A 25934-nucleotide genomic window follows, 5' to 3' on the forward strand; every position below is an offset into this window, starting at 1 on the left:
TTGTATTGCTGCATTTAGATGCTCAGTTTTGAATTCAATCTAGAGATCTAATCTAACTATATCAGCTTAATATGCAAGTGAACCTATGATTTTAGATGGTAAGATAAACAAAATACAAAGAATAAGATGGTTTCAGATTTCAACAACTACTGAGAAGTCAATTCTTGATAATGGTTGGAATAAAATGGATGGAAAGTTGGTAGGACACTCATAAATTTGTTTTATGGAAAATCTTTTGATAAAAATGTGTTGCTTATATGGTTAAGATATGAAGGAACTAGTCCTACATAGAATTAGTCCTACAGTATTGAAGGGCGTGCTAAGAAGTGTGCCAGCTTCCATGAACCAAGTATCTTTATGATCAAGTTTGTTATCTCCATTATTTGGAAGTTTTGTGCATTTAGTTGATGTTTTGGGATATTAATTATAGAAAATCATTTGATGGCAATAATTCTTACCGCACATCCATTTTCAAAACAATGCACCTTCATTTTTGTTTCTTCTCTCTTTTCCTTTCTAATTTTATTTCTTTTCCTTTTGATATGCATGTTCTTCTTGAGCAGTTCATAAGTTTTGGCTTAAGTCATTAGTCATTTTCTTTAGTGATTATTTTGGCAGTACATCTGGGATACCAGCACATACCCAAGAGAGTGCCAGGAACTCAAGGGCTTAAGGGAAGCAACCTTTAGAAAATATGACCAAACTGTTGCAGCTTCTATAAGCTCCAAATTCACTGGAAGCAATGATGAAGGATTTGTTTCTCGGTAATGCTTACTCAAACTCGTGTACTTTTCAATTTGAAAAATTATTAAAAAGGAAAAATTATGCGGTCCATTATTTTCAAAGTTTATGTTCATTGATGATCTCAATTGTTGTATTACAAGTTTGTAATTTGAATTGTAGAGCGGAGCTTATGTCGCCACCTGATGAAGGACAACTACTTTCAATGCTTTTGAAACTGATGAATGCCAAGAGGACAATAGAGATTGGGGTTTTCACAGGCTATTCTCTTCTTGCTACAGCTCTTGCCTTGCCTCATGATGGCCAGGTTGGGCCTTCTTACCGAGTGCACGTACTGTTATTTGTCATCAAGCAAAGACGGTTGCATTGTAGTTGGCCTGTTAGCACATTTTATTAGTTCTGCGTTTCAGTTAGAACAACTAAGTTACAATACCTGTGAAATTATGAGAAAATTTACGAAGGATATTTTGTCATTCTTATAGCCCCTGAAAACAGAAACTTCTTATCTTGTGAAACTTCTTTATTTTTCTACAGATAGTGGCAATAGACCCAGACCGAGAAGCTTACGAAGTTGGACTGCCATTCATTCAGAAGGCCGGCGTGGAGCATAAGATCAACTTCATACAATCAGATGCCCTTTCTGTTCTGGATGAGATGTTGAGGAATGTAAGTATTAAGTTCCACTTAGAATTTTTTTTTTTTTCCCCAATCTGAAAATGGAGAAACCCTTAAGCTCTTGAACATATTTTTATTTGCCATCGTCGTGGGATATGTAGGCCTTTGAGAGGATATGGATAGATGTGGTTTAAGGTATAGAATTAGTTCATGCAGATTGTCATTTGTGTTGTATCATGCAATATCTACCTACATAAATGTGTCCAAATATGCTTACGTGTCTCAAAATAACGATCTCCTAATGCAGGACAAAAACAAAATGGCTTTCGACTTTGTGTTTGTTGATGCTGACAAGGACAACTACATTAACTACCATGAGAAAGCCATACAAATGGTGAAGATAGGAGGTGTTATTGCATATGACAACACTCTATGGTTCTCCACAGTTGCAAGTGAAGAGGAAGACGTCCCTGAGTTTTTTCGTCCCTATAGAAAGGCCATAATTGATCTCAACAAACGACTAGCCTCCGACCATCGGGTGGAGATCGTGCAGATTTCCATTGGTGATGGTGTCACTCTTTGCAGGCGCATCATCTAATAAAATAGTAGTATCGGGATCAAGTTGGCCCTTGCGAACAACTTTATGCACTATTTCCCTTTTTAACTTTTTGAATTCAATAAGAGAGTTCAGATCGGATGAGTAATATTGATAGTATGGTGCCATCGGATGTTCGAGAAGTTACGCAGAATAAAAGGTTGCCTTTGGGACGTACAATGCCCAAAGGGATTATTGTTGATGTTGTTGCTCATATTATTGACAATTACTCAATGTAAAACCCCGTAATGTTACTGCCAAGATCTGATTGTATTTATGGATGCTGATAAGGACAACTACATCCACATCCACTACTACCAAACAACAACAAAACTACATATATAGCCAAGATTAATTGGAGTTATTATGGCATTCAATAAAAAGGGCTATGGCCTCTTATTATCCATATATTCACCAATATCATATGACAATTCAAAAATATTCGTTATAACTGTTATACAATGTTATTTTGTTGATATTATAGTAAGTAAAAAATTATTAAGAAAAAAATCCCACTTCATACGAATTTATTTTTTAGATAAAATTGTACAATTACACACAAGCCAAAAACAAATCAAAGTTGGTTGAACTGTATTAAGGTTGCCACAACTCGAAAAAGAATTAAACCTAATCTCACTGTTAATTGTTTGGTTAATATATGATAGGATTAGAGATAAGTTTATGATTAATTTCCTCCACAAAGAGAACACTATTGGTGGCCATGGAAGCCATCCATTTTGCTAGTGGGATTAATTACTCTTTTGTGATTTAGTGGGTTTAAGGGCCCATTCTTTGCTTGCTTTTAGCTCTTCCTGCAGTCCACAGATCGAATATTTAACTAATGGGTTTTTGACTTTTATATATTTACATATACATAAAAAAAAAAAAAAAGAAGAAGAAAGAAGAAAGAAGATGGTAGATGTCAATCTTAAGTGGCTAAGGCTAGCTCTACGTGGGCGCGCAGCAGGGCCGCGCAGGGCCCTGCATGGCGCGCTTGGTCGCCTGGCCCGCGCATGCGGCCCACGTGGCGCACGGGCTTGGGCCTGACACCAGCTGGGCTGCTCCGAATTTTTATTTATTTTTTTTAAACATAAACCCAGCTTTAAACTTGTTTAGTCGGGGTTCTATCCCGCGACCTTTTCCTCCTCAATTAATTGAAAATAATTACTCATTTTTATACAAAATGCCATTAAATTTCAATTAATCAATTCATTACAAAGACTCTCTCCTTCTTGTTCTTTTTTTTCTTGGATTATGTTCTATTTTCTTCTTCATCTTTTTCTTTTATTGAGTTTTCTTTCTATGTGTTCTAGATTTGGTTAGACCTAAATATAGATTCCATAAAACGCTTCTTTTTCTTCTTTCTTTGTTATTTGGGTTTGACGAAATATCTAGGTTTTGTTAAACCTTTTTTTTTTTTACTTATTCTCTCTATTCATCACAAGCCGTCAATAAATCTATTTGGGTTCGTCACAATTTGTTGTGACAAACCTAGTAGGTTATGTCCAGTCAATTAATTTTTTTAGTTTAACTTTATTTTTTATTTTTTAATCAAATAAGATAGAACAGAAAATAAAAAATAGATTTATCATTTTATTCATTTATTTAACAATAAGAGTGGTTATTAGTATTTCTCAAACGTCGAGAAATTCTTTACAAATTTACCAAACCTCAAAAGCATTGTTTGCAATTTACCCATTTATAATGTTATGATTAGGGTTGCCTTAAGTTATAAAAATTAGCAAAATACATAAAATTTAGAATTTAGGAGAACCAATGTAATAGAATATAGTCTCATTTAATAAATATTTATATATTATAATTCATGATTTACACTTCCGCTTTGATTTTTTGTCCCAACTCCAACCTATTTTTCATATCTGATGATGATCTGTGAGACTGACCACCATGCGTCGCCTCGACAAGTGGACCTCGAGAGTGGAAGTTTCGAACTTGGGTATGTCAGGCCTTGAGAATACAACTTACAGGACAACAGAGTGACGAGGCTGGGATCCCCCATGGTAGACTCCGATGTTCAAGTCAGTAGAATAAAAACGAATCTCAGAAAATATAAAAGTTTGAGAGTTTGTCTATACCTGACGAGAGCCATTGCTTTTTATAGACGAAACCGTTATAGGGTACTCGAGATAAAGCCTGAGGTGGTCGAGCACGATTCCCGAGAATCTCAGTCGAGTTGGCATAAGTCGCCTAGTGGAATTCAAATTTTCTAGACTCCATTCCAAATTTTCTACCAATGCTTGCCATGTGCTAGTTTCTTAGGAGATCCACATGGCAAGTGGGACTGTTAGTGCGTAAGGCTTATTTTTGGTAATTTATATAATATCTCATCACTTGTCCCCACTCCTTAAGTTGACTTTGAGAATCATGTTGGGTCGAGAAGCAACCTAGCTCTTGAGATCATCTAAGTGTGGACTTTCCCGACGTGTACAGTAAGTATTTTTAAGTATGAGATTAACGCTCCTAACTTTTGAAGTTAGTCTTTTCCCCTTTCACTTTTACTTCTCTTCTTTTTTCTTATATTCTTTATTTTTATTTATTTATTATTTTTTACTTATATTTTTTGCTTAGCCAGGCATTGGTCGAACTCAGCTAAAGAGGTCGGGCATTGCTTGGCCATAGCTGTGCGTCGAGCTCGACTTTGAGGCTGAACTCGACCCTGCCCGGCTCTAACTGAGCTCAGCCTGGCCGATCAGCCATGGCCGAGTGCCGAGCTCAGCCAAGGGAGAGCTCTTCTATGGAGCTTTTTGCCCTCTTTTTTTTTTTTTTTTTTTTGCCATTAGTCCACATTTGACTTGGGGATGGTCTAGGACACTTGACCATTGCATTTTAATCATTCCTACGCGAAAGAAGGTGTTAAGTTTCTTCCGGCCATTAGTCCACCTTCGATTTGGGGACGACCTAGAGCTCTTAACCTTTGGATTTTAGTCACTCCATCGCAGATGAGGATGTTGAGTTTCTTTCGACCATTAATCCAATTTCAACTTGGGGACGGCTTAGAGCTTTTGACCCTTGGATTTTAATTACTCTCTCACGGATGAGGGAGTTGAGTTTCTTCCAGCCATTAGTCTACGTTTGACTTAGGGACAACCTAGGGATCTTAAACCTTGGATTTTAGTCACTTCCTTGTGAAGGAGAGTGTTGAGTTTCTTTTGGCCATTAGTCCACCTTATCTTGAGGATGGCCTAGGGCTCTTGACCCTTGAATTTCTTTAATCTAAAATACTTGGGCAGCAAGTTATCTGAATGGAACACTTCTTCTAGCATTATAAGAAAAATGTATTTTAGTGACGGAATTATTCCGTTGCTAATTAGCGAAGGAATTTTCATCGCTATTTTTTTAAAATATTTTTTTAAATTTAGCAACAGGCACAATCCCGTAAACAAAAAATAAAAATAAATAAATTAATTAATTGAAATTTAACGATGAGGCCAATCCAATCGCTAAAAATTAAAAAAAAATTAAAATTTAGATAAAAAGAATTTAAATAAAAAATAAAAAATAAAAAAATTAAATAAAAAAATCAAATTTAGCGACGAGGATGGGCCGTCGTTAAAAAATAAAAAAATTAAATAAAAAATTAAAATTTAGCGACTAGCTCAATCCCGTCACTAAAAAAATAAATAAATAAATAAAATTAAATGAAATAATTAAATTTAGCAACGTGGCCAATCCCGTCGCTAAAAAATAAAAAAAATTAAAATTTAGCGACTGTCAAAATCCCATCGGTAAAAAATTAAAAAAAAAAAAATTAATTAAATTTTTGTGACGGGCTTAACACCGTCACTAAAAAATAAAAATAAATAAATAAATAAAATAATTAAAATTTAGCGATGGCCAATCGGTTGCTAAAAAATTAAAAAAATTAAATAAAAAAATAAAAATTTAGTGACAGGGTCAACTCGTAGCTAAAAAAAAAAAAATTAAAAAAATTAAAATTTAATGATGGGGCCAATCCAGTCGCTAAAAAAAATTAAATAAAAAAATTAAAATTTAGTGACGGGTGCTCCCGTCGCTGAAAAATAAAAATAAATAAATAAATAAAATCAAATTATAGCGATGGGGTCGCCCCTCACTAAAAATAAAAAAAACTAAGTAAAAAATTAAAAATTTTACATTTAAACATATCATAATAATTTTTACTAACATCAATATTAGTAAAAATTAAACTAATAATTTTTAAATATATTACAAATTAAAATCAAAATAAAAACATAATTTTTTACTACTAATATAATAATTAATAAAGTTTTATTTGAATTAATAATGAAATAAAATTAAAATTAATATTGCTTTCCCTTTATGTTAATATTATTAAATAAGTTTGAGAAATTTTGGTGTATAAATATAATTCTGAAATATTTAGAAGAGAATACTATAAATATATTTTATGTATAACAATAAGCAAGAAGGATTTCAGATTGACTAGTTCGCACGCGAAACTTGGTCATGAGAGGTTGGGGTTCGACCGGTAGAAAGCTTGAGAATAATAGCTGGGGGAGTAATATCCCAGCGTTGCCATGCGGCGAGCAGAGGTGTAGCCACGTGGCGTACAGAGGGGTGGCTAGAGCCTGGCGCGCGCGTTGAATTTTGAATTTTAGGGTTGAATTTAGCGACGGAGTTAACTCTATTGCTAAAAACTAAAAGAAGTAAATAAAAAATAAAAAAATTAAATAAAAAATAAATTTAGCGACGAATTAACAATAGGGTCAACCCCATCGATAAAAAATAAAAAAATTAAATAAAAAAATAAAAATTTAGCAACGGGATCAGCTCCGTCACTAAAAAATAAAAGAAAAATTAAATAAAAAAATTAAAATTTTGGGACGGGCTCAAACACGTCGCTAAAAAATAAAAAATATTAAATAAAAAAATTAAAATTTAGCGACGGGGTCACTAAAAAATAAAAAAAATTAAATAAAAAATTAAAATTTAACGACGGGGTTCAATCCCGTCGCTAAAAATTAAAAAAAATTAAGTAAAATAATTCAAATTTAGCGACCCGTCAACCTCGTCGCTAATTCCGTCATTAAAAAATGCCCGTCGCTAAATTTTAGTGATGGAAAGATACTCGTCACTAAATTCGTTGCTAAAAAATTTAGTGACGGATTTTGATATTTTAGTGATGGAATTTTCTGTTACTAAAACGCTGATTTTTTGTAATGTAAATAATGAATTTTCCATCTCTATCATGCAAGTCAATGGTCAACCAATGTTTCTGCTGATCTGTTTCCATGTGGCGGCGGCCAAGACGTTCGGCTTACCACCACTATTTCGGAATTTTTACAAATACTAACAATGTAGAAAGTCGACTCAAATTTTTTATTGAATTAGAATACCTTTTGATCTTTTATAGTTATATAGAAAAATGACTCTTTTAATTGAAAACTCTCATTTTAAAATAATATATAGTCATATTTACAAAGAATATACACAATACAAAAAAGTAACTAAGGACATAACACTACAAGAAAATAGCAATTTAGAGACGGATTTAAGATGTATTTTGAGACGAATTTTTTTCAGATGGATGTAAAGACGGAAATTAATTTGTCTCAAATTGAGACGGATGTAGAGACAAAAAAAAATTCGTCTCTAATTTGAGACTAAAAAATTTATGTCTCTAAAATTCGTTTCAAATTAGAGACAAATTAATTTCTGTCTCTACATCCGTCTCAATTTGAGATGGATTTTCGAGATAAAAAAATTTTCGTCTCAAATTAGAGATGAATTTTTTTGGTCTCAAAATCCTTATTGAGACGGATTTTGGAGACGGAAACTAATCGGTCTCAAATTAAGATGAATATTTTTCCATCTCAAAATCCTTCTCAAATTGAGATGGATTTTGAGACGAAAATTATTTTTCCTCTCAAATTTATAAAATATAAAATTAATTTATAAAATGTAAAATTTTTATCTATAGATATAGAAATTAAATTCTAAATATATAAATTAATATATTTCATGTGCATAAAATATAAAATAAAGTATATATACATGGCAAAATTTTAGAAAATGTATAAAAAATTAAAAAAAAATATATTAACCCTTTTTTATTTTAATCAATTAATTTATTCTAATTTATTCCATTATTTTTTATTTTATTATTAAATTTTAATTTAATTTTTTAAACAATTACTCACACAATTGGTAATAAACAAACACTACAAATGTTATATAATAATTAACTATATAAGATCAAGGGTATGATGAAAATATGAAATATCTGTTTAGTTAGAACGCAAAGAAACAATGATTACAGTTCATCTATCAGAGAATTACGTGATAACCTTTCTAACTACAGATTCAAAGTTACACAACATCTAATAAAGTAATTATAGAATATTCAAGGGATACAACTTCGTTACAGAATCTATAAAACAATAATCTAATTCATCAACGTTGATAGATTTGGATTTCGTTTATACTCAGTGCTGATGATGGTTGACAAACACAACGGATTCAAGTTCATCGATATTATCTAGGAATGGCCACTAGCTGCTGCTAGTTTCGACTGGGTAAGGTTGCGAACTAGCCTCTTGAAAATAAGGAAACGACACATTTTCTTCTTGGATGACTAGGTTTTCAAAATTCCAAATAAGGTTTGGATCATCCTTGAGGAAAGATCCAAGTTCATCGATATCATCTGGTAATAGCCACTGGCTGCTGCTAGTTTCGACTAGGTAAGGTTGCGAACTAGCCTCTTGGAAATAAGGAAACAATACATTTTCTTCTTAGATGATTGAGTTTTGAAAATTCCAAATAAGGTTTGGATCATCCACGAGAAAATATCCATTGTTATAATATGGGTTTGAATTGGTTTCTAGGTGAAACCAATTTTGAATATTAAGAGGGTTTGCATAAGAGTTTACAAATAGTAATTCCTCCAATAAAACTTAATGAAATTGAAGATTGACGACCTGCTATTGGAGGGCAAAAATGTAGGATCGATACATAGCCATAAATAGGATCTTGAAGTCTAGCTTGAACTTCATACAATAGTGTAGCGGCAGTCCCATAACGGTCACTTACTAGAAGCTGAGGCAGAAGCTTGGAGGCATTTCTGACACAAAAAACCACGTGGATGGCTACAAAATCAGTAGGTTCTTTTTCATGGTAGAAGTAAGGGGCAAATACGCACAATTGGGTACCTTTTCTTCTCAAGACTTTGCAGGTACCGCACAAAAAATAGGGTCCTGATATGATCTTCTAGTTTTTTTTTTTTTCAAAGACTGGGTAGATCTGGTCGTGTAATACCCGAGAATGATTTGAGGTCATAAATAATATTTGATGAAGGGCATAAATGGACTTTGTGGAAAATAAGACTATAGGGTACACTAACGCAACTTTGGACGATCGAATTAGTCATAGGGAATACCCTGGACCCTAGATAGCCAAGGAAAATGGTATAGTATCGACAAGTAATACGAGTTATGATTTTAGGCATCAAAAGAAGTTGGATCGGGAACGGTTCCCGGTACAGCTAAAAAAAGGCAATTGTGATTTAGGCTGAAATACCGAATTATCGTACGGGGCATCCGGGACGTCAATGGAACCCCAAGGAAGTTCATATTTGGCATATAGAGTAACCCTTCAGTAGTTTTTGGAAGAAACAAAAGGGTTTGTAGCTAAAACGAAGATTCGGGCCTAAGTGCAGTTTTTTTCGAAATTGACGGAGGGAGATCGAAACGATATTTTTTCGGAATTTTAAAGAGAGTGTTTTGGGATATTTCAAAGGTTATAAAGGTCTTTAAAGAGAAGTTCAGTTTTTGAGCCGGGGGCAAAATCGTAATTTTTGAGGTTGGGGGTAAAAGTGTAATTTACCGAAAAATTAGGGGCATTAGTGCAATTAGTCCATTTTTCAGGGACTAAAATGCAATTAAAAATTAGCCCGGGGACCATGTTGAAAAGGGTCTAAGTGCAATTATCCAAAAGTTCGGGCCAAAGTGTAATTCTTGAAATCTTTTTACTATGGGCATTTGGGAGATTCAGGAAAAAGCTTCATAAATGACTTTAGAGATAAGATGAAGGCTCATGATGACGTTAGAGATAAGATGAAGGCTCATGATGACTTTAAGGATAAGATTTGTATAAGATTTGATTGGATAAGAAAAGATTTGATTTGGATAGTAATGATTGCAGAAGATCTTACAAGATTTTGGAATGAATATATAAAAGATATTAGAAGATTTGGAATGATTATAGAAGATTTACAATGATTGCAGAGAATCTTAGAAGATTTTGGAATGATTACAAAAGATATTAGAAGATTTGGAATGATTATAGAAGATTTACAATGATTGCAGAGAATCTTAGAAGATTTTGGAATGATTACAAAAGATATTAGAAGATTTTGAATGATTATAGAAGATTTACAATGATTGCAGAGAATCTTAGAAGATTTTGGAATGATTTGCAAAAGATATCAAAAGATTTGGAATGATTATAGAAAATATTAGAAGATTTGGAATGATTGGAAAAGATTTTGAAAGATTTGAAATGATTGCAGAATATATATTTCTTGGTGGCTAAGTTTCCTAAACATATAAATAGGGGCTCAAGGCTAAGGATTCTCTCATTCGAAATTGTGATACATTTGTGCTAGACGAGAGTGCTTCAGGTTTAGTGGATAGAGGGTTTTTAAAGCATACGCGAGGCATCACACGCGTAGAGCACTTAGGCAGCGCGTGAGGACCTGTAAGAAGGTGGTTTGGTTAAAAGACTTGAGGAGTTGCACGAAAATTGAGGTTGGGCACAGGATTCGAGGTGTTCTGAGTTTCGTTCAAGGTGAGTTGTTCGCTACCAAAATTTGGCTTTCTTATGAGTGGTTCTCCTCCAAAACTTGATTTATTGTGCTTGTTCTATCTGAACATATGGTGATTTCATGCAAAATGGTTTTGTGCATTAAAATGGTAACCGGTGACGGTTGGATTTATGAGGGAGGTTTGTCCCTAAACGTTTTGAACTGTGCATTGCATTTTATAAATGTTGTTTATACGATGCATTGAATTGTGAATTGTGGCATTGTCTTGAGTTTTATGTGTACGTATGGAATGTCAGCCTCGGATGTTGTCTGGATAGTGTAGCCATAATTCTCCAAGGGCGTGACGGAATAATAGGGGTATCTGATGCTGGTGTGCATGTCAGGATAGCCGCCTTGGTTTCCGTGCCAGACCGTTTGGTCAGGGAAGTTGCACTAGGACGACTAGGTGGTCCATACTGTGTTGTTCATGTGGGATGTCAGCCTAGGATGTTGTCTGGATAGTGTAGCGGTAATTCTCCAAGGGCGTGACGGAATAATAGGGGTATCTGATGCTAGGTGTGCATGTCAGGATAGCCGCCTTGATTTCCGTGCCAGGCCATTTGGCCAGGGAAGTTGCACTAGGATGACTAGGTGGTCCATGTGAAATTTTGGAGTTGGGATTGTATGGTGGTTCCTGGATGCTTAAGGTGGGAACGTATTCTGGTGAGATGCGTTGGCAGCCCCATTTAAGCTAGAATCGCGTCGCGTCGTCGTGTCGTCGAGTCGGTGTGGTGGCATAGCTTTTAGAGAGATTGCTCTTTCCCCATGGTAGGGTTAAGCGCGTGGGAATTCTCTTGAGCTAGGGCTTACCGGGTATATTGGTTTATTTCATGTCTTGCATTATTCATGAAAAATGTGTTTTGAACTCTCACTTAGATGATTCATCATCTAATTTGGACTTTGTCCCTGGAATATTCAAACGTTCCAGGTGAAGGCAGCGGTGCAAAAGGGAAAGGAATCGTCGAGGAGTGACGGCGACTAGCGGATAGTTTACATTATGTCTTTACTGTTATGTTATTTACTTTTGAAAACGTCATGTAAACGTTGGTGCAACTTTATATATAAATAAAGTGGTTTTGGTTATGACCTGTTGAGGTTTCGATCTAGCTTCCACATTTGTGTTGGTGAACCTGTCTTGGTTTATTAATGGTTCATAGTTGATATACTGAGAAGGTGTAACGGGATCTTCGGGGAATGGTTTTTGTGTTGGATTTTTGTTTGAAAAAAATTTATCCCCGGAATCTTACGTTACGTTAACGCTCCCGAGAATTGGGGTGTTACAATTGGTATCAGAGCGAAGGTTTGGAATTTAAGAGACTCTGATTAGGGTTTGAAATGTAAGGGATTCTGATTAGAGCGATGGTTATTTAAAGATTATAGATTTCATTGGAAATTTAGAAACTATCGATTCGAGGGCAATAGTTGAAATTTCATGTGGAGTAATGAGATAACTGGTAGTTATCGGGAATGATCGAGTTACAAATAATTCGATTCGGATCAAGGATCCTAGGGATATTAAACTCAGGATGATTTGATAAGTGTTTTGGAGAATCGAGTTTAAGGATTTTGAGGATTGATTTTGATGATAGGGATCTCAAAATAAATGTTGTGAGGATCGAGGTAAGGTACCTCAAGGAAACAACTCATAGGAACGAGTCAAGAGTGTTTAGTTCAAATGTTGATCTAGAAAATGAAGTGGTCGGGTTGTAGGATTGAGTCCCGTAAAGATGATTGGAGATTAGAAATTGTCACTATTCATGATTTGAGATTTGGACAGGGTATCCTTAATGGTTGTGGGACCTGAAAGATCTTTTAGCAAGATAGAGATTATCTTTACGTGAGGTTTGCACTGATTAAGGAAGTGTTTTTCTTTTTCAGATGGTGAAAACTCGGAGAGTCATGGATCTCAGCGAGCGAGATGAAAGTGACAGTAGTAGCAGTCATCATAGCCGTTCTGCGAATCGTGTCACAAACGATGGACGACAAGAGGAGCGATCAGGTCCTAGTGAGAATAGATTTGATCGAATGGAAAGAATCTTAGAAGGCATGCTGACACATGTAACGGGGAATGAGCCATCGAGGCATACAACTCATGTGTTGGATCAGTATCGCCGACAGAGACCCCCGGTGTTCAGGGGAAAAGCAGAAGACGACCCCTGCATGGCGGAATACTGGATGGAGCAAACCGAGAAGCTGCTCCAACATTTGCAGTGCAGTGACGAAGATAAGGTCAACTGTGCTACATTCATGCTGGAGGAAGACGCTGCACGATGGTGGCAATCAGCCCAGCGAGCTTTGCAAAGGACACCTAGGCAAGTGGAACAAGATCCAAGGCCAAGGCAAGCTCAACCTGTGACTTGGGCTAGATTCAAGGAAGCGTTTGACACAAAATATTTTCCTCGAAGCTGGAGAGAAGAAAAGACTTGGGAAGATTATCTTTTCTCCCCATGGAAAGGGGATCAACCTCTCCTTTTGAAATATATCTTATCTCCTAAGGGAAAAGCCACGGGACATCTATAAATAGAGGACAGGCTCTACAGGTATCGGATCTGACTCTAAAGGGACTCATATATTATTTTTCCATTACTATTATACTCCTCAAAAACCCTATGAACTGACTTGAGCGTCGGAGGGATCACGGGGAGCAAGTCCCCACCCCTTTTGCAGGTACTTGGTTTGGGACAGAAGAAGGTGATCGGCTCCGCATCATCAGGTTCTCTCTTTCATTTGTTCACACACACACACACACACATATATATATATATATATATCAAATTAAAAGCTTGCATTAATTCGTTAGTAATATATGAGCATGTTAATCTGTTGCAGGGTGGTGATGAATGCCTTGGATCATTGAGAGAGAGGAAAGTGCTGGTTTTTGTGTGAAAATCATCAGTTGCAGTCATTCACACTTGTAAATAGATATATATATATATATATGAATATCCAATATTACTTACTGTACATTATGCATATTTGTGTATGATTATGATAATTAAGGGTGATTATCGTCCAGCAGATTAATTAATGCTTCTAATTGGAGTTGTGAAAGAGGAATCAAGAGCTGAGCTTTGGAGGAATCCCTACTGCCCTATATATTGTGTACAGCTGCTGGTGGTGGGAGTGGTGGTTTTGATCCGTCTACAGAAGATTTAATGGAAAATGATGTCTTTGTAGCACTTTAACACATCATTCTAATGAAAAGTTATTAAATTTCCTATTTGGATAGCATAACCCAATTGTGCATTTCTATTTGCTTTTTGGGTTGTGTTTGTAAATATAATCTTCTGTAATCTCAATCCTCTCTCGTTAATGAAACTGCATTTGAAGTTGCTATGATTATCTCTTGCACTACCTATGTACGTATGCATGTGTATATGTATATATAGTGAAAAGTTGGCCAAATTTATATTTTTTTTCTTGTATTTTGACATTTTCTTATATGGTCATTTGAACTCTTCATTGTTTCAATTACAAAACTGAAAAAATCGACAGAGTGAAAAAATTCATCTCAAATTTGAGAGGGATTTTTCTGTCTTTACAGATTTAGAGACGGAAAAATTTGACTCAAAATCCCTCTTAAATTTGAGATAAAAAAAATCTGTTTCAAAATTCCTCTCAAATTTGAGACGAAAAAATCCGTTTCAAAATCTATCTCAAATTTGAGATGAAAACTCCGTCTCAAAATCTCTCTCAAATTTGAAACGAAAAAATCCGTTTATAAATTTGTCTCAAATTTGAGACGGATTTCGAGACAGAAAAATCCTTCCCAAATTTGAGATGGAAAAAATCTGTCTCAAATTTGAAAAGGAAAATTCGTTTCAAAATCCCTCTCAAATTTTGCGATAAACGACCCAAAATCCGTCTCAAACCGAAAATTCGTGTTTAAATCTGTCTCTAAACAGCTATTTTTTTGTAGTGTAAGAATTACACAATTTCACCCAAAGTCCTAAGTAGCAAATATGTACAGTAAATTTACTCAAGAATTGGTATTTTAGCAATACCAACAAAAGAGAGATACCACATATTTATTAAGTAGTATTTAAAAGTACTGAGTAATTAAATAGGCACAAGTAAATCACAAAATTATCTAAATCAAATTAATCACTATTACCACCATGAAGATCAGAAACAAATTTGAATATTGAAGAGAGGGTTGGAAAATTGAATCGTCGTTGGGTCTATGCACTACGGCTAGTTGCTCTACGAGCCACTGCTAGTTAACGAGTGGGCTTACACACTAGCTCGACACAGATGGGAAGCCTAACGATCGCCGGTTTTGGATATGGGGTTCTTTTACCCCAACTCAAAGCCTGCACAAAGTAATATAAAGAAAACCGGATTCAGTTCGATCACTAGTTACCATGAAATCAGATTAAAAAACTCAAGGATTTTTCCAATCTGGTTCCAATTTTGCACAACCTAGAAGCCTAACAAGGCTCTGATACCATTTGTGAGTGGAAGATCTACAAAAAATATATGGTTAGTGCAAGTATTAATCAAAATCAGAAAACTAAAAATACACAAAGTATAGAAAACTTCCTAGCAGTCATGATAGAGCGTTCAAGTCTCAAATATGGGGAACCAAATCACCACTTAGGCAACATTGAGGATAGAACCACCAAGCCTCAACAAATCCCAACCCCGAATTTCCCCCCTTCCCTCTCGACCGATACAAACCCCCCCTCGCCAAGAATTGAACTACTCTACATGGAGTAGAGTCCACAAAGAAAACAACAAGTATTACAAAGATAATGGGTTGAAGAAGAAAAATCGAGAGAACTTCTTCGCGCACAAAAGAGGGAGCCGAGAATTGATATATATAGGCGAATCACGAAACTTCCATCGAATCGGCCAAAAGGAAAAAGGAGATCTGAGATATGCGACACAAAACAACAAAAGAAGTGTTGCTCGAAGCAAGTAGCAAGTTGGGGCACCGCCAACAGAGAGGAGAAGGCGCTGGCCGACAATAAAACGGGGATGGGGGAGGAGAAACGAAGCCGATATGAGGGAGAGAAGAAGAGAGATAGAGTCTCCAAGACCTTTTATATGTAGACAACTAGGGCAAAACAAAAAAGTGGGTCGAGCTTTTCATTTCTTGAACAAATAGACTTTAACCCATTTTTCCTCTAAAGAAATGATTAATAGGCTTATGACCCAATTTTTATTTTAGACTATCAATAAGTGGTGATATAGACTTGAGTTATATTTCAATCACAAACCGAGGTCTATAAAGATTTGATTCATCCAAAAAATTGACTTATGAGGTGGAGGAAGAAGATGATGGTGAAGACTATAAAAGAAAAAATTAATTTGGACTTTGATAGCACGTTAGACTTTGACCTCCACTACGGTAAATAAAATTTTTATCTTATAAAAAAGATTATTATATTTTTATTTGTGTAATCACAATTATTAAATTTTAATTTATGTTAAATTTCAGTCCTCTTTTTATCTCCATCGCAGAAAAATACTCTTTTCTACAAAATCGTGAAAATAGAAATATAATTTAAAAATTATCAATCGCCAACCATAAAAAAAAAAAAATCTTATAATTAATTATTTATTTTTTTGGAAAAACGAAGTACAACTATATATTTAAAAAAGTATACAAGTTGATACTGTTGAGATGGCATCTTAAGTTGAAGATTATCTTGTTTGAATATTTAGGGTTTAATATTAATTAAGCCAAACATCAATCAAAAAACTATGGTATATATATTATATTGAAATCACACCTCCTATCTTGACAGCAATTTACTAAACCCATGTGTGAAAGCAACCAGACATTGGATCTCCATTAAACACCTATATTAAAAGAATTATAATTAAAAATTATTAATCTTTTTTTAAAAAAAAGAGAGAAAGAGATAGACTTTCTACATTCATTAAGTGGGCATTTGGTATAATTTTTTTTTAAAAAAAAAATCCTAAAAAATAGGGTTCATGTGAATTATTTTTAAGCAACTTTTTCACAAAAAATTTTTCATGAGGGAGGGGTGGGAATCCAAGTTTCCCATAGAGTTGGGAATGTTTTTAGCAAAGAAAAAAAATTAAAACACTCCTTACTCTTTTATAACCCCATACAAACATATTATATATATTATTGTTACGTGCATTTTCCAAACCGGCTTAGGCTATTGTTTGGACTGCTTTGGGTTGAGAATAATCCAATGATTGAGCCCTAGCCACTCGAAGCCCAATGGGCCTAAGATCGAAGAGCATCTCAGCGAGCTCGTACAATGTTAAAGCACGAGCTCAAATCGCGATAGCAAGCGAGCTCCTACTGATGCCTTTAGCTCGTTAGTCGATCTGATCTGCTCGCAAAGAAAACCACGAAGCAAAATAATCGGAGATGATGTCTGCCTGTCTTGTCCGTGATAAACCAAGTCCCAAATGGTGCCGAACTTTTTCTCTCGATTTTATGGAGATAATGACACATTGTCCCTCACGACGTGGCCCTACTATTTTGAACTTTTTGTAACTTGTAAATGCCCCACACTATGAATAGGGGGTCAAAAATCATTGTACAGACATGGAAAAAATACATAATGTTACTCTGCCAAAATTATCAGAGAACAGTCGTGGACTAGGCATCATTCCGGCTGAATCACGTAAGAATTTTCGCGTATTGTTTGTTGATTGTGCTATTGTTTTCTTCCCCTTGTGTTGGTGATCATTCTATCAGAACAGGCCGATAAATCATAGTCGACCAATTCTGAAAGTTGATAATTATATATATAATATATTTGTATTGTATATATATTTATATATTATTTATTAAATATAAACATATTGTAACACCCTAGGTGTGAGTGTGAATTTAATTAAATAAATTATAAAAATAGAGGTATGTAGCGTTCCAAAATTGTCCTAAATTAGCTAATAGAAGTTTATAAATTTGATATGCCTTTGGAAAGGCAATATGATAATTTGGATATTATCCAATTAAAAGAGAATTATTATGGGTGAAAATATGTAAATAAATCCTATGTGAAGGATTTAATTTTGATTAATTTATTGAGAAATATTGGATGACCAAGATTGTGGGTTGGAGGCCAAATACGTGTCAAATAGTAACACTTGGCAAGTTCTCAATGAAGAAGATGAGGTATTAAAGAAATAAGAAATGGCTAAATTAACTGTTTGAGTGACACTTGGCAAGATCTCATTAAAAGAGAAATAAGATTTAATTAAAAGGAAAAGAAAAAAAATGGGTCATTCTTGCCTTTAATAAGAGCCATCATTATGTTGCATAAAGAAAATGCAAAGAAAATAGAAGGTGGCCATGCAATTATGGTAAAAAATTGAAGAATTAAAATAAATTGGAGAAAAATTAAAAGTTCAAAATGGATCCAATGGATGAGATATGGTCTTGGAATGGGAGGTGATCCAAGGGCCACAAATGAGTCTTAAAAATTAGCATAGATTGCCAATATAATTAAAATTAATTTTTAAGTGATTAGAATGGATGGATGTGATAACTCTTGGATATGAATCAAGGGCTAAAATGGTGTTATCTTTAAGCATATGGATTGTGCTTCTTTCAAGGGTAGAGATTCAATCTTCATTTAAAATTCTTGGTTAGGATTAAAACTTTTTTTTACCAAGAATTGTGTTTTTTCTCAAGGGTGGAGATTGAATCCTATGTAATCAAATGATGAAATTAAAAGTTTATTAAGCACATGAATTGTGCTTGTAGTGAATGGTGGAAATTAATTCTCTCAAACCAATAAAATCCAAGGGTTTAGATTAAATTTTGGAATGGAAATAATTAAAGAAAAAGAAAAAGAAAGGTAATATAAAGAGGAAGAAGGAATATAATGCCAAATTTCTTGTCCAAAATACAATTAGAAGAAGAAGAAGAAGAATATGAGAAGAGAAAGGAATGTAAGATTCTTGTACTTGGGTTTTCTTAGAAAAGAAAAGAAGAAGTTTTATTAATCCTTCTCATCTCTTAATTTTAGAAATCTTCTAATGTTCGAAAAAAAAAATTCTCTTTAGGTTGTTGGAACCAAAGAGGTACTTGAAAGAAATCGTTTGAAAAACATCTAAAAGTTAAGATAAGGGATGACCCCATAGGTAATTGTAAGTATATATGCAATTGTATACTCTAGTGGACCTTTGGCCATAAGGAGAACTAGGAGTTGGGAACAAGGGGTTGGTTGAAGTCTCCACCTTGAAAGGTTGTGAAGGCTAGAACTACTTATATTTGCATTACATCTCGCATTATATGGTTATTTATGCTCTCATTTACTTTCCATTGCACCCTTACTGAGCAATAGCTCATAAGGTCATTTTGGATCTCTTTGTAGGTGGTGAAAGCTCAAAGGGAAAAGGGATCTTGGAAGGGGTAAGGGCTATGAGCATGGAAAACTAGTTGTATAGACTTCATATTTTGTAATGGTGTTTAAGAGTTTGATGGAGTTTAAACTTGAATATGTATCCTAATTTGGTGTATATTGTATAAGTATCTCATGGTTGTATGACCTTATGTTGGGATGAATGTAAGGGTTTATGTTTTTTTTTTTAATTTTTGTAAATTAAAAATTCTGGAATGCATGTGGGATTTAAAAAAAAAAAATTTCTAGGCTGTTGCAGCTAGCTGGCGCACGGCTGGCCCGCGGCGGGCTCGGCCGTGCGCAGCAGGCGTGCGGTGCGCGTGCGTGGCCGGTCCCGCAAGCGCAAAGGAGGCCCGCGCGTGTGGCTGGCACGGCTAGGTTGCTGCTGCCACTGTGATTTTGTTTTTAATTTTTTTTCTTATTTATTTACATTATTTCTAAAATTTTTGGAATAAAATCAAGTTTATATAAATAAATAAATGGGGGTTCGAGCCTCCAAAATATTTATTAAATTAAGGTAAATTTTGAGACAATTCTGGAAAAATTCCTATATTTTGGAAAGGAAATAAAAGAGTATTTTTCTTGAATTTTTTTTTTTAAAAAAGGGGATGAGAATACTTGATATTTGAATTTCAAAAATTTACTCCTCAAATGCTGGAAATTTGTGAAAATTTTGAGATTAAATAAAGGAAAATAAATGAAGATTTGGCTAAAGGAAAAAATTATTAAAATTTTCAAGAGGAGTTTAACCCAAGTATTTTTCTAAGGCTATTGAGAATGAGAAAATGAGTTAATAATTAGGCCAAGAATTTATTTTCTAATAATTAAGGCCTCATGCCGTTGTTAAATTAAGCGAGTGTGATTTGTTTATTTTTGTCGAATCCTGGGAAAGGTTATCTTTAACTCTTCATTAAGAATTAGAGAAGGATGACGTTTCATCAAGATTTCGGGTTTTATTTGCGTGGGGTCTTTTCGATATGTTTCCGAACCCTTGAGTGAAGCGAAGGAAGGGCAAAACCTAGTTTCCACCTATGACATTTTTTATTAAAACATAGCCGTCTCTTCATTATTATCTTAGTGAGTGAATAGTTAATTGATTATTCATGAATAACAACCGTAAATGGGAGCGGGGCGTTACATATATATATTATAATATATTTATATTATTTATTATAAAATATTTTATATATTAAAGTAGATATATACAAACATATATATTATATATATACACACGCATATATATACATAATGTATAAAAAATGATATTTTTTCATTTCCTAAAGATGTTATGGGTCCCAATATTTTATATAGTAGAAAAAATTTATTATTTTTAAATAAAAAATTAAATAAAGGTAATTTTGGAAAAAGAATATGAATTTTCAAGAATGTTGCATTTAAACCAAATATATGAATGTAAGATTCTCAAAAAAGAATACTCAATATTTCTGAAAATATTTAAAATTAATCAAATATAAAATTGCATAAATCCCAAAAATTAAAGATCTCCAAGAACAAAAATTATAAATTTCAAGAATTTAAAAACTTCTCCCGTCCCTAAGGAGGGAGATTGGAGAGTAAATAATTGATTTATAATTGTTAAACGACTTCAATCCTTTTGTTAAGCCCCCACAAGCATAGTGCAACAACAAAGTAGGAGGAGGTTAATGAGAGGGTCAGGAGTTCGAATCTCACTAGCGTCCTAAAAAAGCTTAGTACTACTGGGGGGACAACGTAGAAAAGCTGAAACGGTTGATACTAAGAGAGTGCGAACATACTAAGAGTCAGCTCCGAGTATGTCTCGGTTGTATTTGCAACTGGATTTATCTGGGGCTGCAATAGGGGGAAGGTTACCAACCCTTGGAGATTAGTTGGGCGAAACTTGGACACTCCAAGATAATAAAAAAAAGAAAACAGATTTGGTTCGATCACTAGTTATTGCGAAATCGAATTGAAAAACTCAAGGATTTTTCCGATCTGGTTCAAATTTTGCACAACCCAGAAGTCTAACAAGGCTCTGAATAAAGGGCAGTTTCCAGTTCGTGGAGTGAATAAAGGGCAGTTTCCAGTTCATTCTTTCTGCCTGCCAAGTGCTGGATAAAAAGTCTCTTTGAGATCTTGTAATCCTTTTTTACAACCTTTTATTAACTAACATCTTCTTCTCCTCGGTTAGCGCAGTCAGGTATGGCTCTCTCTTTCTCCTCGCTTTAGTTTGGTCTCCTCGGTTTGGCTTTGTAAAGTTTACGCCCATATATATAGTGTGATTGATAGAATTCCCAGTGCTTGAATGTTGGGTGTATTTTAGCTTGGAGGGAGTTCTGGACCTTATGGTAATGAATCTGCACTTCCCGGCCCAGTGTTTTTTAGGCATTTTTTTGACGTGGGTGTTGTCATTGAAGGCTGCAGAGATCATCCATTTTGTTCCTTTTTTTTATACTCGGCTCTTTTGTGTGTATTTGCAATATTTTGGTTGTAGAACTCAAATAGATGCTCGAATCCATATCTACGGATCTATACTTCATATAGTAATTAGAATTTAGAATTAGACACTAACATCAGAATACATGGATGTGGATCAGAATGACACTTCTCTACTAACTGATCAGATGAAACTTCTGAATCCCCCAAGTAGTAAATGATTGAAGTATTTGGATGGTGGAATTTGCAAATGAGTACTTAATGGGGGTTAAAAAAAATTGTTACATGTTTAGATAGTCCGTCCCTCCCCCACCCCCCTCCTCTCTCTCTCTCTGCTTTTATTCCTATAATTTTGTTTCTAAAAGTTGAATGAAGCTGTCTATCTATTAATTGAATGTTTGCATTCATTAACGAAATAAGAGTTCCTTTATGCAGCTTAGTCATGGAAGATACAGTCTTCAAGAACCTCTTCAAGAACGAGGCTCTTCAAAAGGTTAACCGCTTTTCACCATTTAGTGTCTTCTTTTAGCATTCTCCCTAGTCTTCTACGGATAATGATAATTTGGTTCCATGGAGTCGTCAACACAGTCGGACCATATTCATCCCACTCTTGTCCGATGTAGTTGGATGACTGCATTGAACTCTAAAATCATTATCCTTCTCTTAATCCATTCCCTGGAAACTGGTAGCGATTCTGCGTACCTATCCTTTCATCTTATACATGAGTGGATCAATAATATTTAAGAAGGAATATTATTCATGTAAAATTACGATTCTCCCACTAGTTGAAAAAGCAAGTGGGGGCAAATTACCATTTTGCCCCCTGCCGGCTGATTGGGTCGGCACACAAATCACAGTCCTATTAAGAACTGTAATTGGTTGTGCATAATTAACAACTTCTTTTGGCTTTGGTTCCGTGCTAAGGAACAATTTAAATGCAAATCCTATCCAAACAGTAAGACTTGTCAAAATTGAAAGACTTGCCTGCAATATGAAAACAAATTGGAGAGGCCTTTATTTATTTAATTACATATAAGAATTTTGAGTACGTTACAAGTTAATTTACAGCTCTGAAGAATTATGTTTGACATTTTGAAATGACAGATCATGTATATCAGTTGTTCAGCCATTAACATCCTAGATAATTTGGTGCATTCCCTCACATCACAATATGTTGTATTGCTGCATTTAGATGCTCAGTTTTGAATTCAAACTAGAGATCTAATCTAACTATATCAGCTTAATATGCAAGTGAACCTATGATTTTAGATGGTAAGATAAACAAAATACGAAGAATAAGATGGTTTCAGATTTCAACAACTACTGAGAAGTTAATTCTTGATAATGGTTGGAATAAAATGGATGGTAAGTTGGTAGGACATTCATAAATTTGTTTTATGGAAAATCTTTTGATAAAAATGTGTTGCTTATATGGTTAAGATATGAAGGAATTAGTCCTACAGAGAATTAGTCCTACAGTATTGAAGGGCGTGCTAAGAAGTGTGCCAGCTTCAATAAACCAAGTATCTTTATGGTCAAGTTTTGTTATCTCCATTATTTGGAAGTTTTGTGCATTTAGTTGATGTTTTGGGATATTAATTATAGAAAATCATTTGATGGCAATAATTCTTACCGCACATCCATATATTCTCAAAACAATGCAGCTTCATTTTTGTTTCATCTGTCTTTTCCTTTCTATTTTTATTTCTTTTCCTTTTGATATACATGTTCTTGTTGAGCAGTTCATAAGTTTTGGCTTAAGTCATTAGTCATTTTCTTTAGTGATTATTTTGGCAGTACATCTGGGATACCAGCACATACCCAAGAGAGTGCCAGGAACTCAAGGGCATAAGGGAAGCAACCTTCAGAAAATATGGCCAAACTCGTGTAACTTCCATAAGCTCCAAATTCACTGGAAGCAATGATGAAGGATTTGTTTCTCAGTAATGCTTACTCAAACTCGTGTACTTTTCAATTTGAAAAATTATTAAAAAAGGAAAAATTATGCGGTCCATTATTTTCAAAGTTTGTGTTCATTGATGATCTCAATTGTTGTATTACAAGTTTGCAATTTGAATTGTAGAGCGGAGCTTATATCGCCACCTGATGAAGGACAACTACTTTCAATGCTTTTGAAACTGATGAATGCCAAGAGGACAATGGAGATTGGGGTTTTCACAGGCTATTCTCTTCTTGCTACAGCTCTTGCCTTGCCTAATGACGGCCAGGTTGGGCCTTCTTATCGAGTGCACGTACTGTTATTTGTCATCAAGCAAAGACGGTTGCATTGTAGTTGGCCTGTTAGCACTTTTTATTAGTTCTACATTAGTCTGTTAGAACAACTAAGTTACAATACCTGTGAAATTATGAGAAAATTTACGAAGGTTATTTTGTCATTCTTATAGCCCCTAAAAACAAAAACTTCTTATCTTGTGAAACTTCTTTATTTTTCTATAGATAGTGGCAATAGATCCAGACCGAGAAGCTTACGAAGTTGGACTGCCATTTATTCAGAAGGCCGGCGTGGAGCATAAGATCAACTTCATACAATCAGATGCCCTTTCTGTTCTGGATGAAATGTTGAGGAATGTAAGTATTAAGTTCCACTTAGAATTTTTTTTTTTCCCCAATCTGAAAATGGAGAAACCCTTAAGTTCTTGAATATATTTTTATTTGCCATTGTCGTGGGATATGTAGGCCTTTGAGAGGATATGGATAGATGTGGTTTAAGGTATAGAATTAGTTCATGCAGATTGTCATTTGTGTTGTATCATGCAATATCTACGTACATAAATGTGTCCAAATATGCTTACTAGCAGGGGCGGATCTACATGTGAGTTGTCCTAGGCTGAAGCCCAGGGCAGCCCATAAGAAAAATTAATTAGATAGGCTAAAATTTTTAATTGTTTGGTAATAGCCCACCCCAAATTCACCCCAACCCACCCTAGCCCACCCTCAACCTAGCCCACTTCCCCTCTGGAAACCCTTCTCTTCTCCATTTCTTCTTCCTCTCTCGACTTCTTTCTCACCCTCGCCGCCTCTCACTCTCTGCCTCCTCTCTCTTTCTCATCCGACGTTAGGCGCCCGCTCGCGCTGGCACTCGCTCTCTACCTCTCTTTTGCTCGCGCTTGCTCTCGGCCCCTCGCTCTCTGCATCTCTCTCGCTTGCGCTCACCCTCGGCCCCTCTTGCTCTCGCTCGCGCTCGCTCTCTGCATCTCTCTTGCTCGCGCTCGCCCTCGGCCCCTCTTGCTCTCGCTCGCGCTCGCTCTCTGCATCTCTCTTGCTCGCGCTCGCCCTCGGCCCCTCTTGCTCTCGCTTGCCCTCGCTCTCTGCCTCTTGCTCTCGCTTGCCCTCGGCCCCTCGCTCTCTTCATCTCTCTTGCTCTCGCTTGCCCTCGCCCTTTTCTCTTGCTCTCCCTCGATCGCTCTCGCTCTTGCCGGCCCTAGCTGCTGCAAGGCTGCGACGTTGCCTCTCGGGTCTCGGCTTTCGCCCTCTTGCTCCCCCCGACGCCCTTTGCTCTGCCTCTTAGCCTCGCCCTTACTCGCTGCCTCTGCTTCATTCGATTGAGAGATAGGTAACTTTTTTATTTATTTATTTTTGCCATATTTTTTTTACTTGTTTATGCTTGATTTGTTGTTGATTGATTCGTTGAAGCTGCTGTTTTTTTTTGAGCAAGTTATAAGTGATTTTTTTGCTAATTTTGTGACTACTGCATTCAGTTAGGATTAATAATACAATTGTCTATTATTACATTAACTTTTTAAAATTTCAGCCCCTAACCTAAATTCCTAGATCCGCCCCTGCTTAGGAGTCTCAAGATAACGATCTCCTAATGCAGGACAAAAACAAAATGGCTTTCGACTTTGTGTTTGTTGATGCTGACAAGGATAACTACATTAACTACCATGAGAAAGCGATGCAATTGGTGAAGATAGGAGGTGTCATTACATATGACAACACTCTATGGTTCTCCATAGTTGCAAGTGAAGAGGAAGACGTCCCTGAGTTTTTTCGTCCCTACAGAAAGGCCATAATTGATCTCAACAAACGACTAGCCTCCGATCATCGGGTGGAGATCGTGCAGATTTCCATCGGTGATGGTGTCACTCTTTGCAGGCGCATCGTCTAATAAAATGGTAGTATCGGGATCAAGTTGGCCCTTGCGAACAACTTTATGCACTATTTCCCTTTTTGTCGGGAGGAGTCAAAAAACTCAACCCTAATCAACCCCCTTAATACTCAAATAGCAGCGACCCAAAAACATATACAAAAGAATGGACAGAGAACCATACACAAGCATAAAAATGAACACAATATAAACACAAGAGATTTATCGTGGTTCACCCATTAACGAGGGCTACGTCCACGTTGAGCTCCGACAAAGGGAGTTCACTGCACTATAGGG

At 35.4% G+C, this 25934-nt stretch overlaps 1 protein-coding gene across 11 annotated transcripts in view; it reads left to right on the forward strand.

Annotated features, from left to right (window-relative positions):
- Positions 1 to 25715, forward strand: part of LOC127809780 (caffeoyl-CoA O-methyltransferase-like) — a 60234-nt gene extending 34519 nt beyond the window's left edge. For 4 of the 11 annotated variants that reach the window (XM_052348855.1, XM_052348853.1, XM_052348854.1 and 1 more), the window contains 5 exons: positions 21965 to 22022; positions 23327 to 23472; positions 23613 to 23757; positions 23987 to 24118; positions 25368 to 25715. In XM_052348855.1, coding sequence (XP_052204815.1) covers positions 21972 to 22022; positions 23327 to 23472; positions 23613 to 23757; positions 23987 to 24118; positions 25368 to 25658 — 765 coding nt within the window. In that variant the 5' untranslated portion in view covers positions 21965 to 21971 and the 3' untranslated portion in view covers positions 25659 to 25715. Of the gene's footprint in view, positions 1 to 618; positions 765 to 903; positions 1049 to 1275; positions 1408 to 1663; positions 2248 to 21250; positions 21294 to 21842; positions 22023 to 23326; positions 23473 to 23612; positions 23758 to 23986; positions 24119 to 25367 lie in introns of those variants that run through there. The other 7 variants (XM_052348857.1, XM_052348863.1, XM_052348860.1 and 4 more) reach the window with 6 other exon arrangements.
- Positions 25716 to 25934: the final 219 nt, after the last annotated feature.

This window comes from Diospyros lotus, chromosome 9, assembly GCF_014633365.1.
Source record: "Diospyros lotus cultivar Yz01 chromosome 9, ASM1463336v1, whole genome shotgun sequence".
Lineage (NCBI taxonomy): Eukaryota > Viridiplantae > Streptophyta > Magnoliopsida > Ericales > Ebenaceae > Diospyros > Diospyros lotus.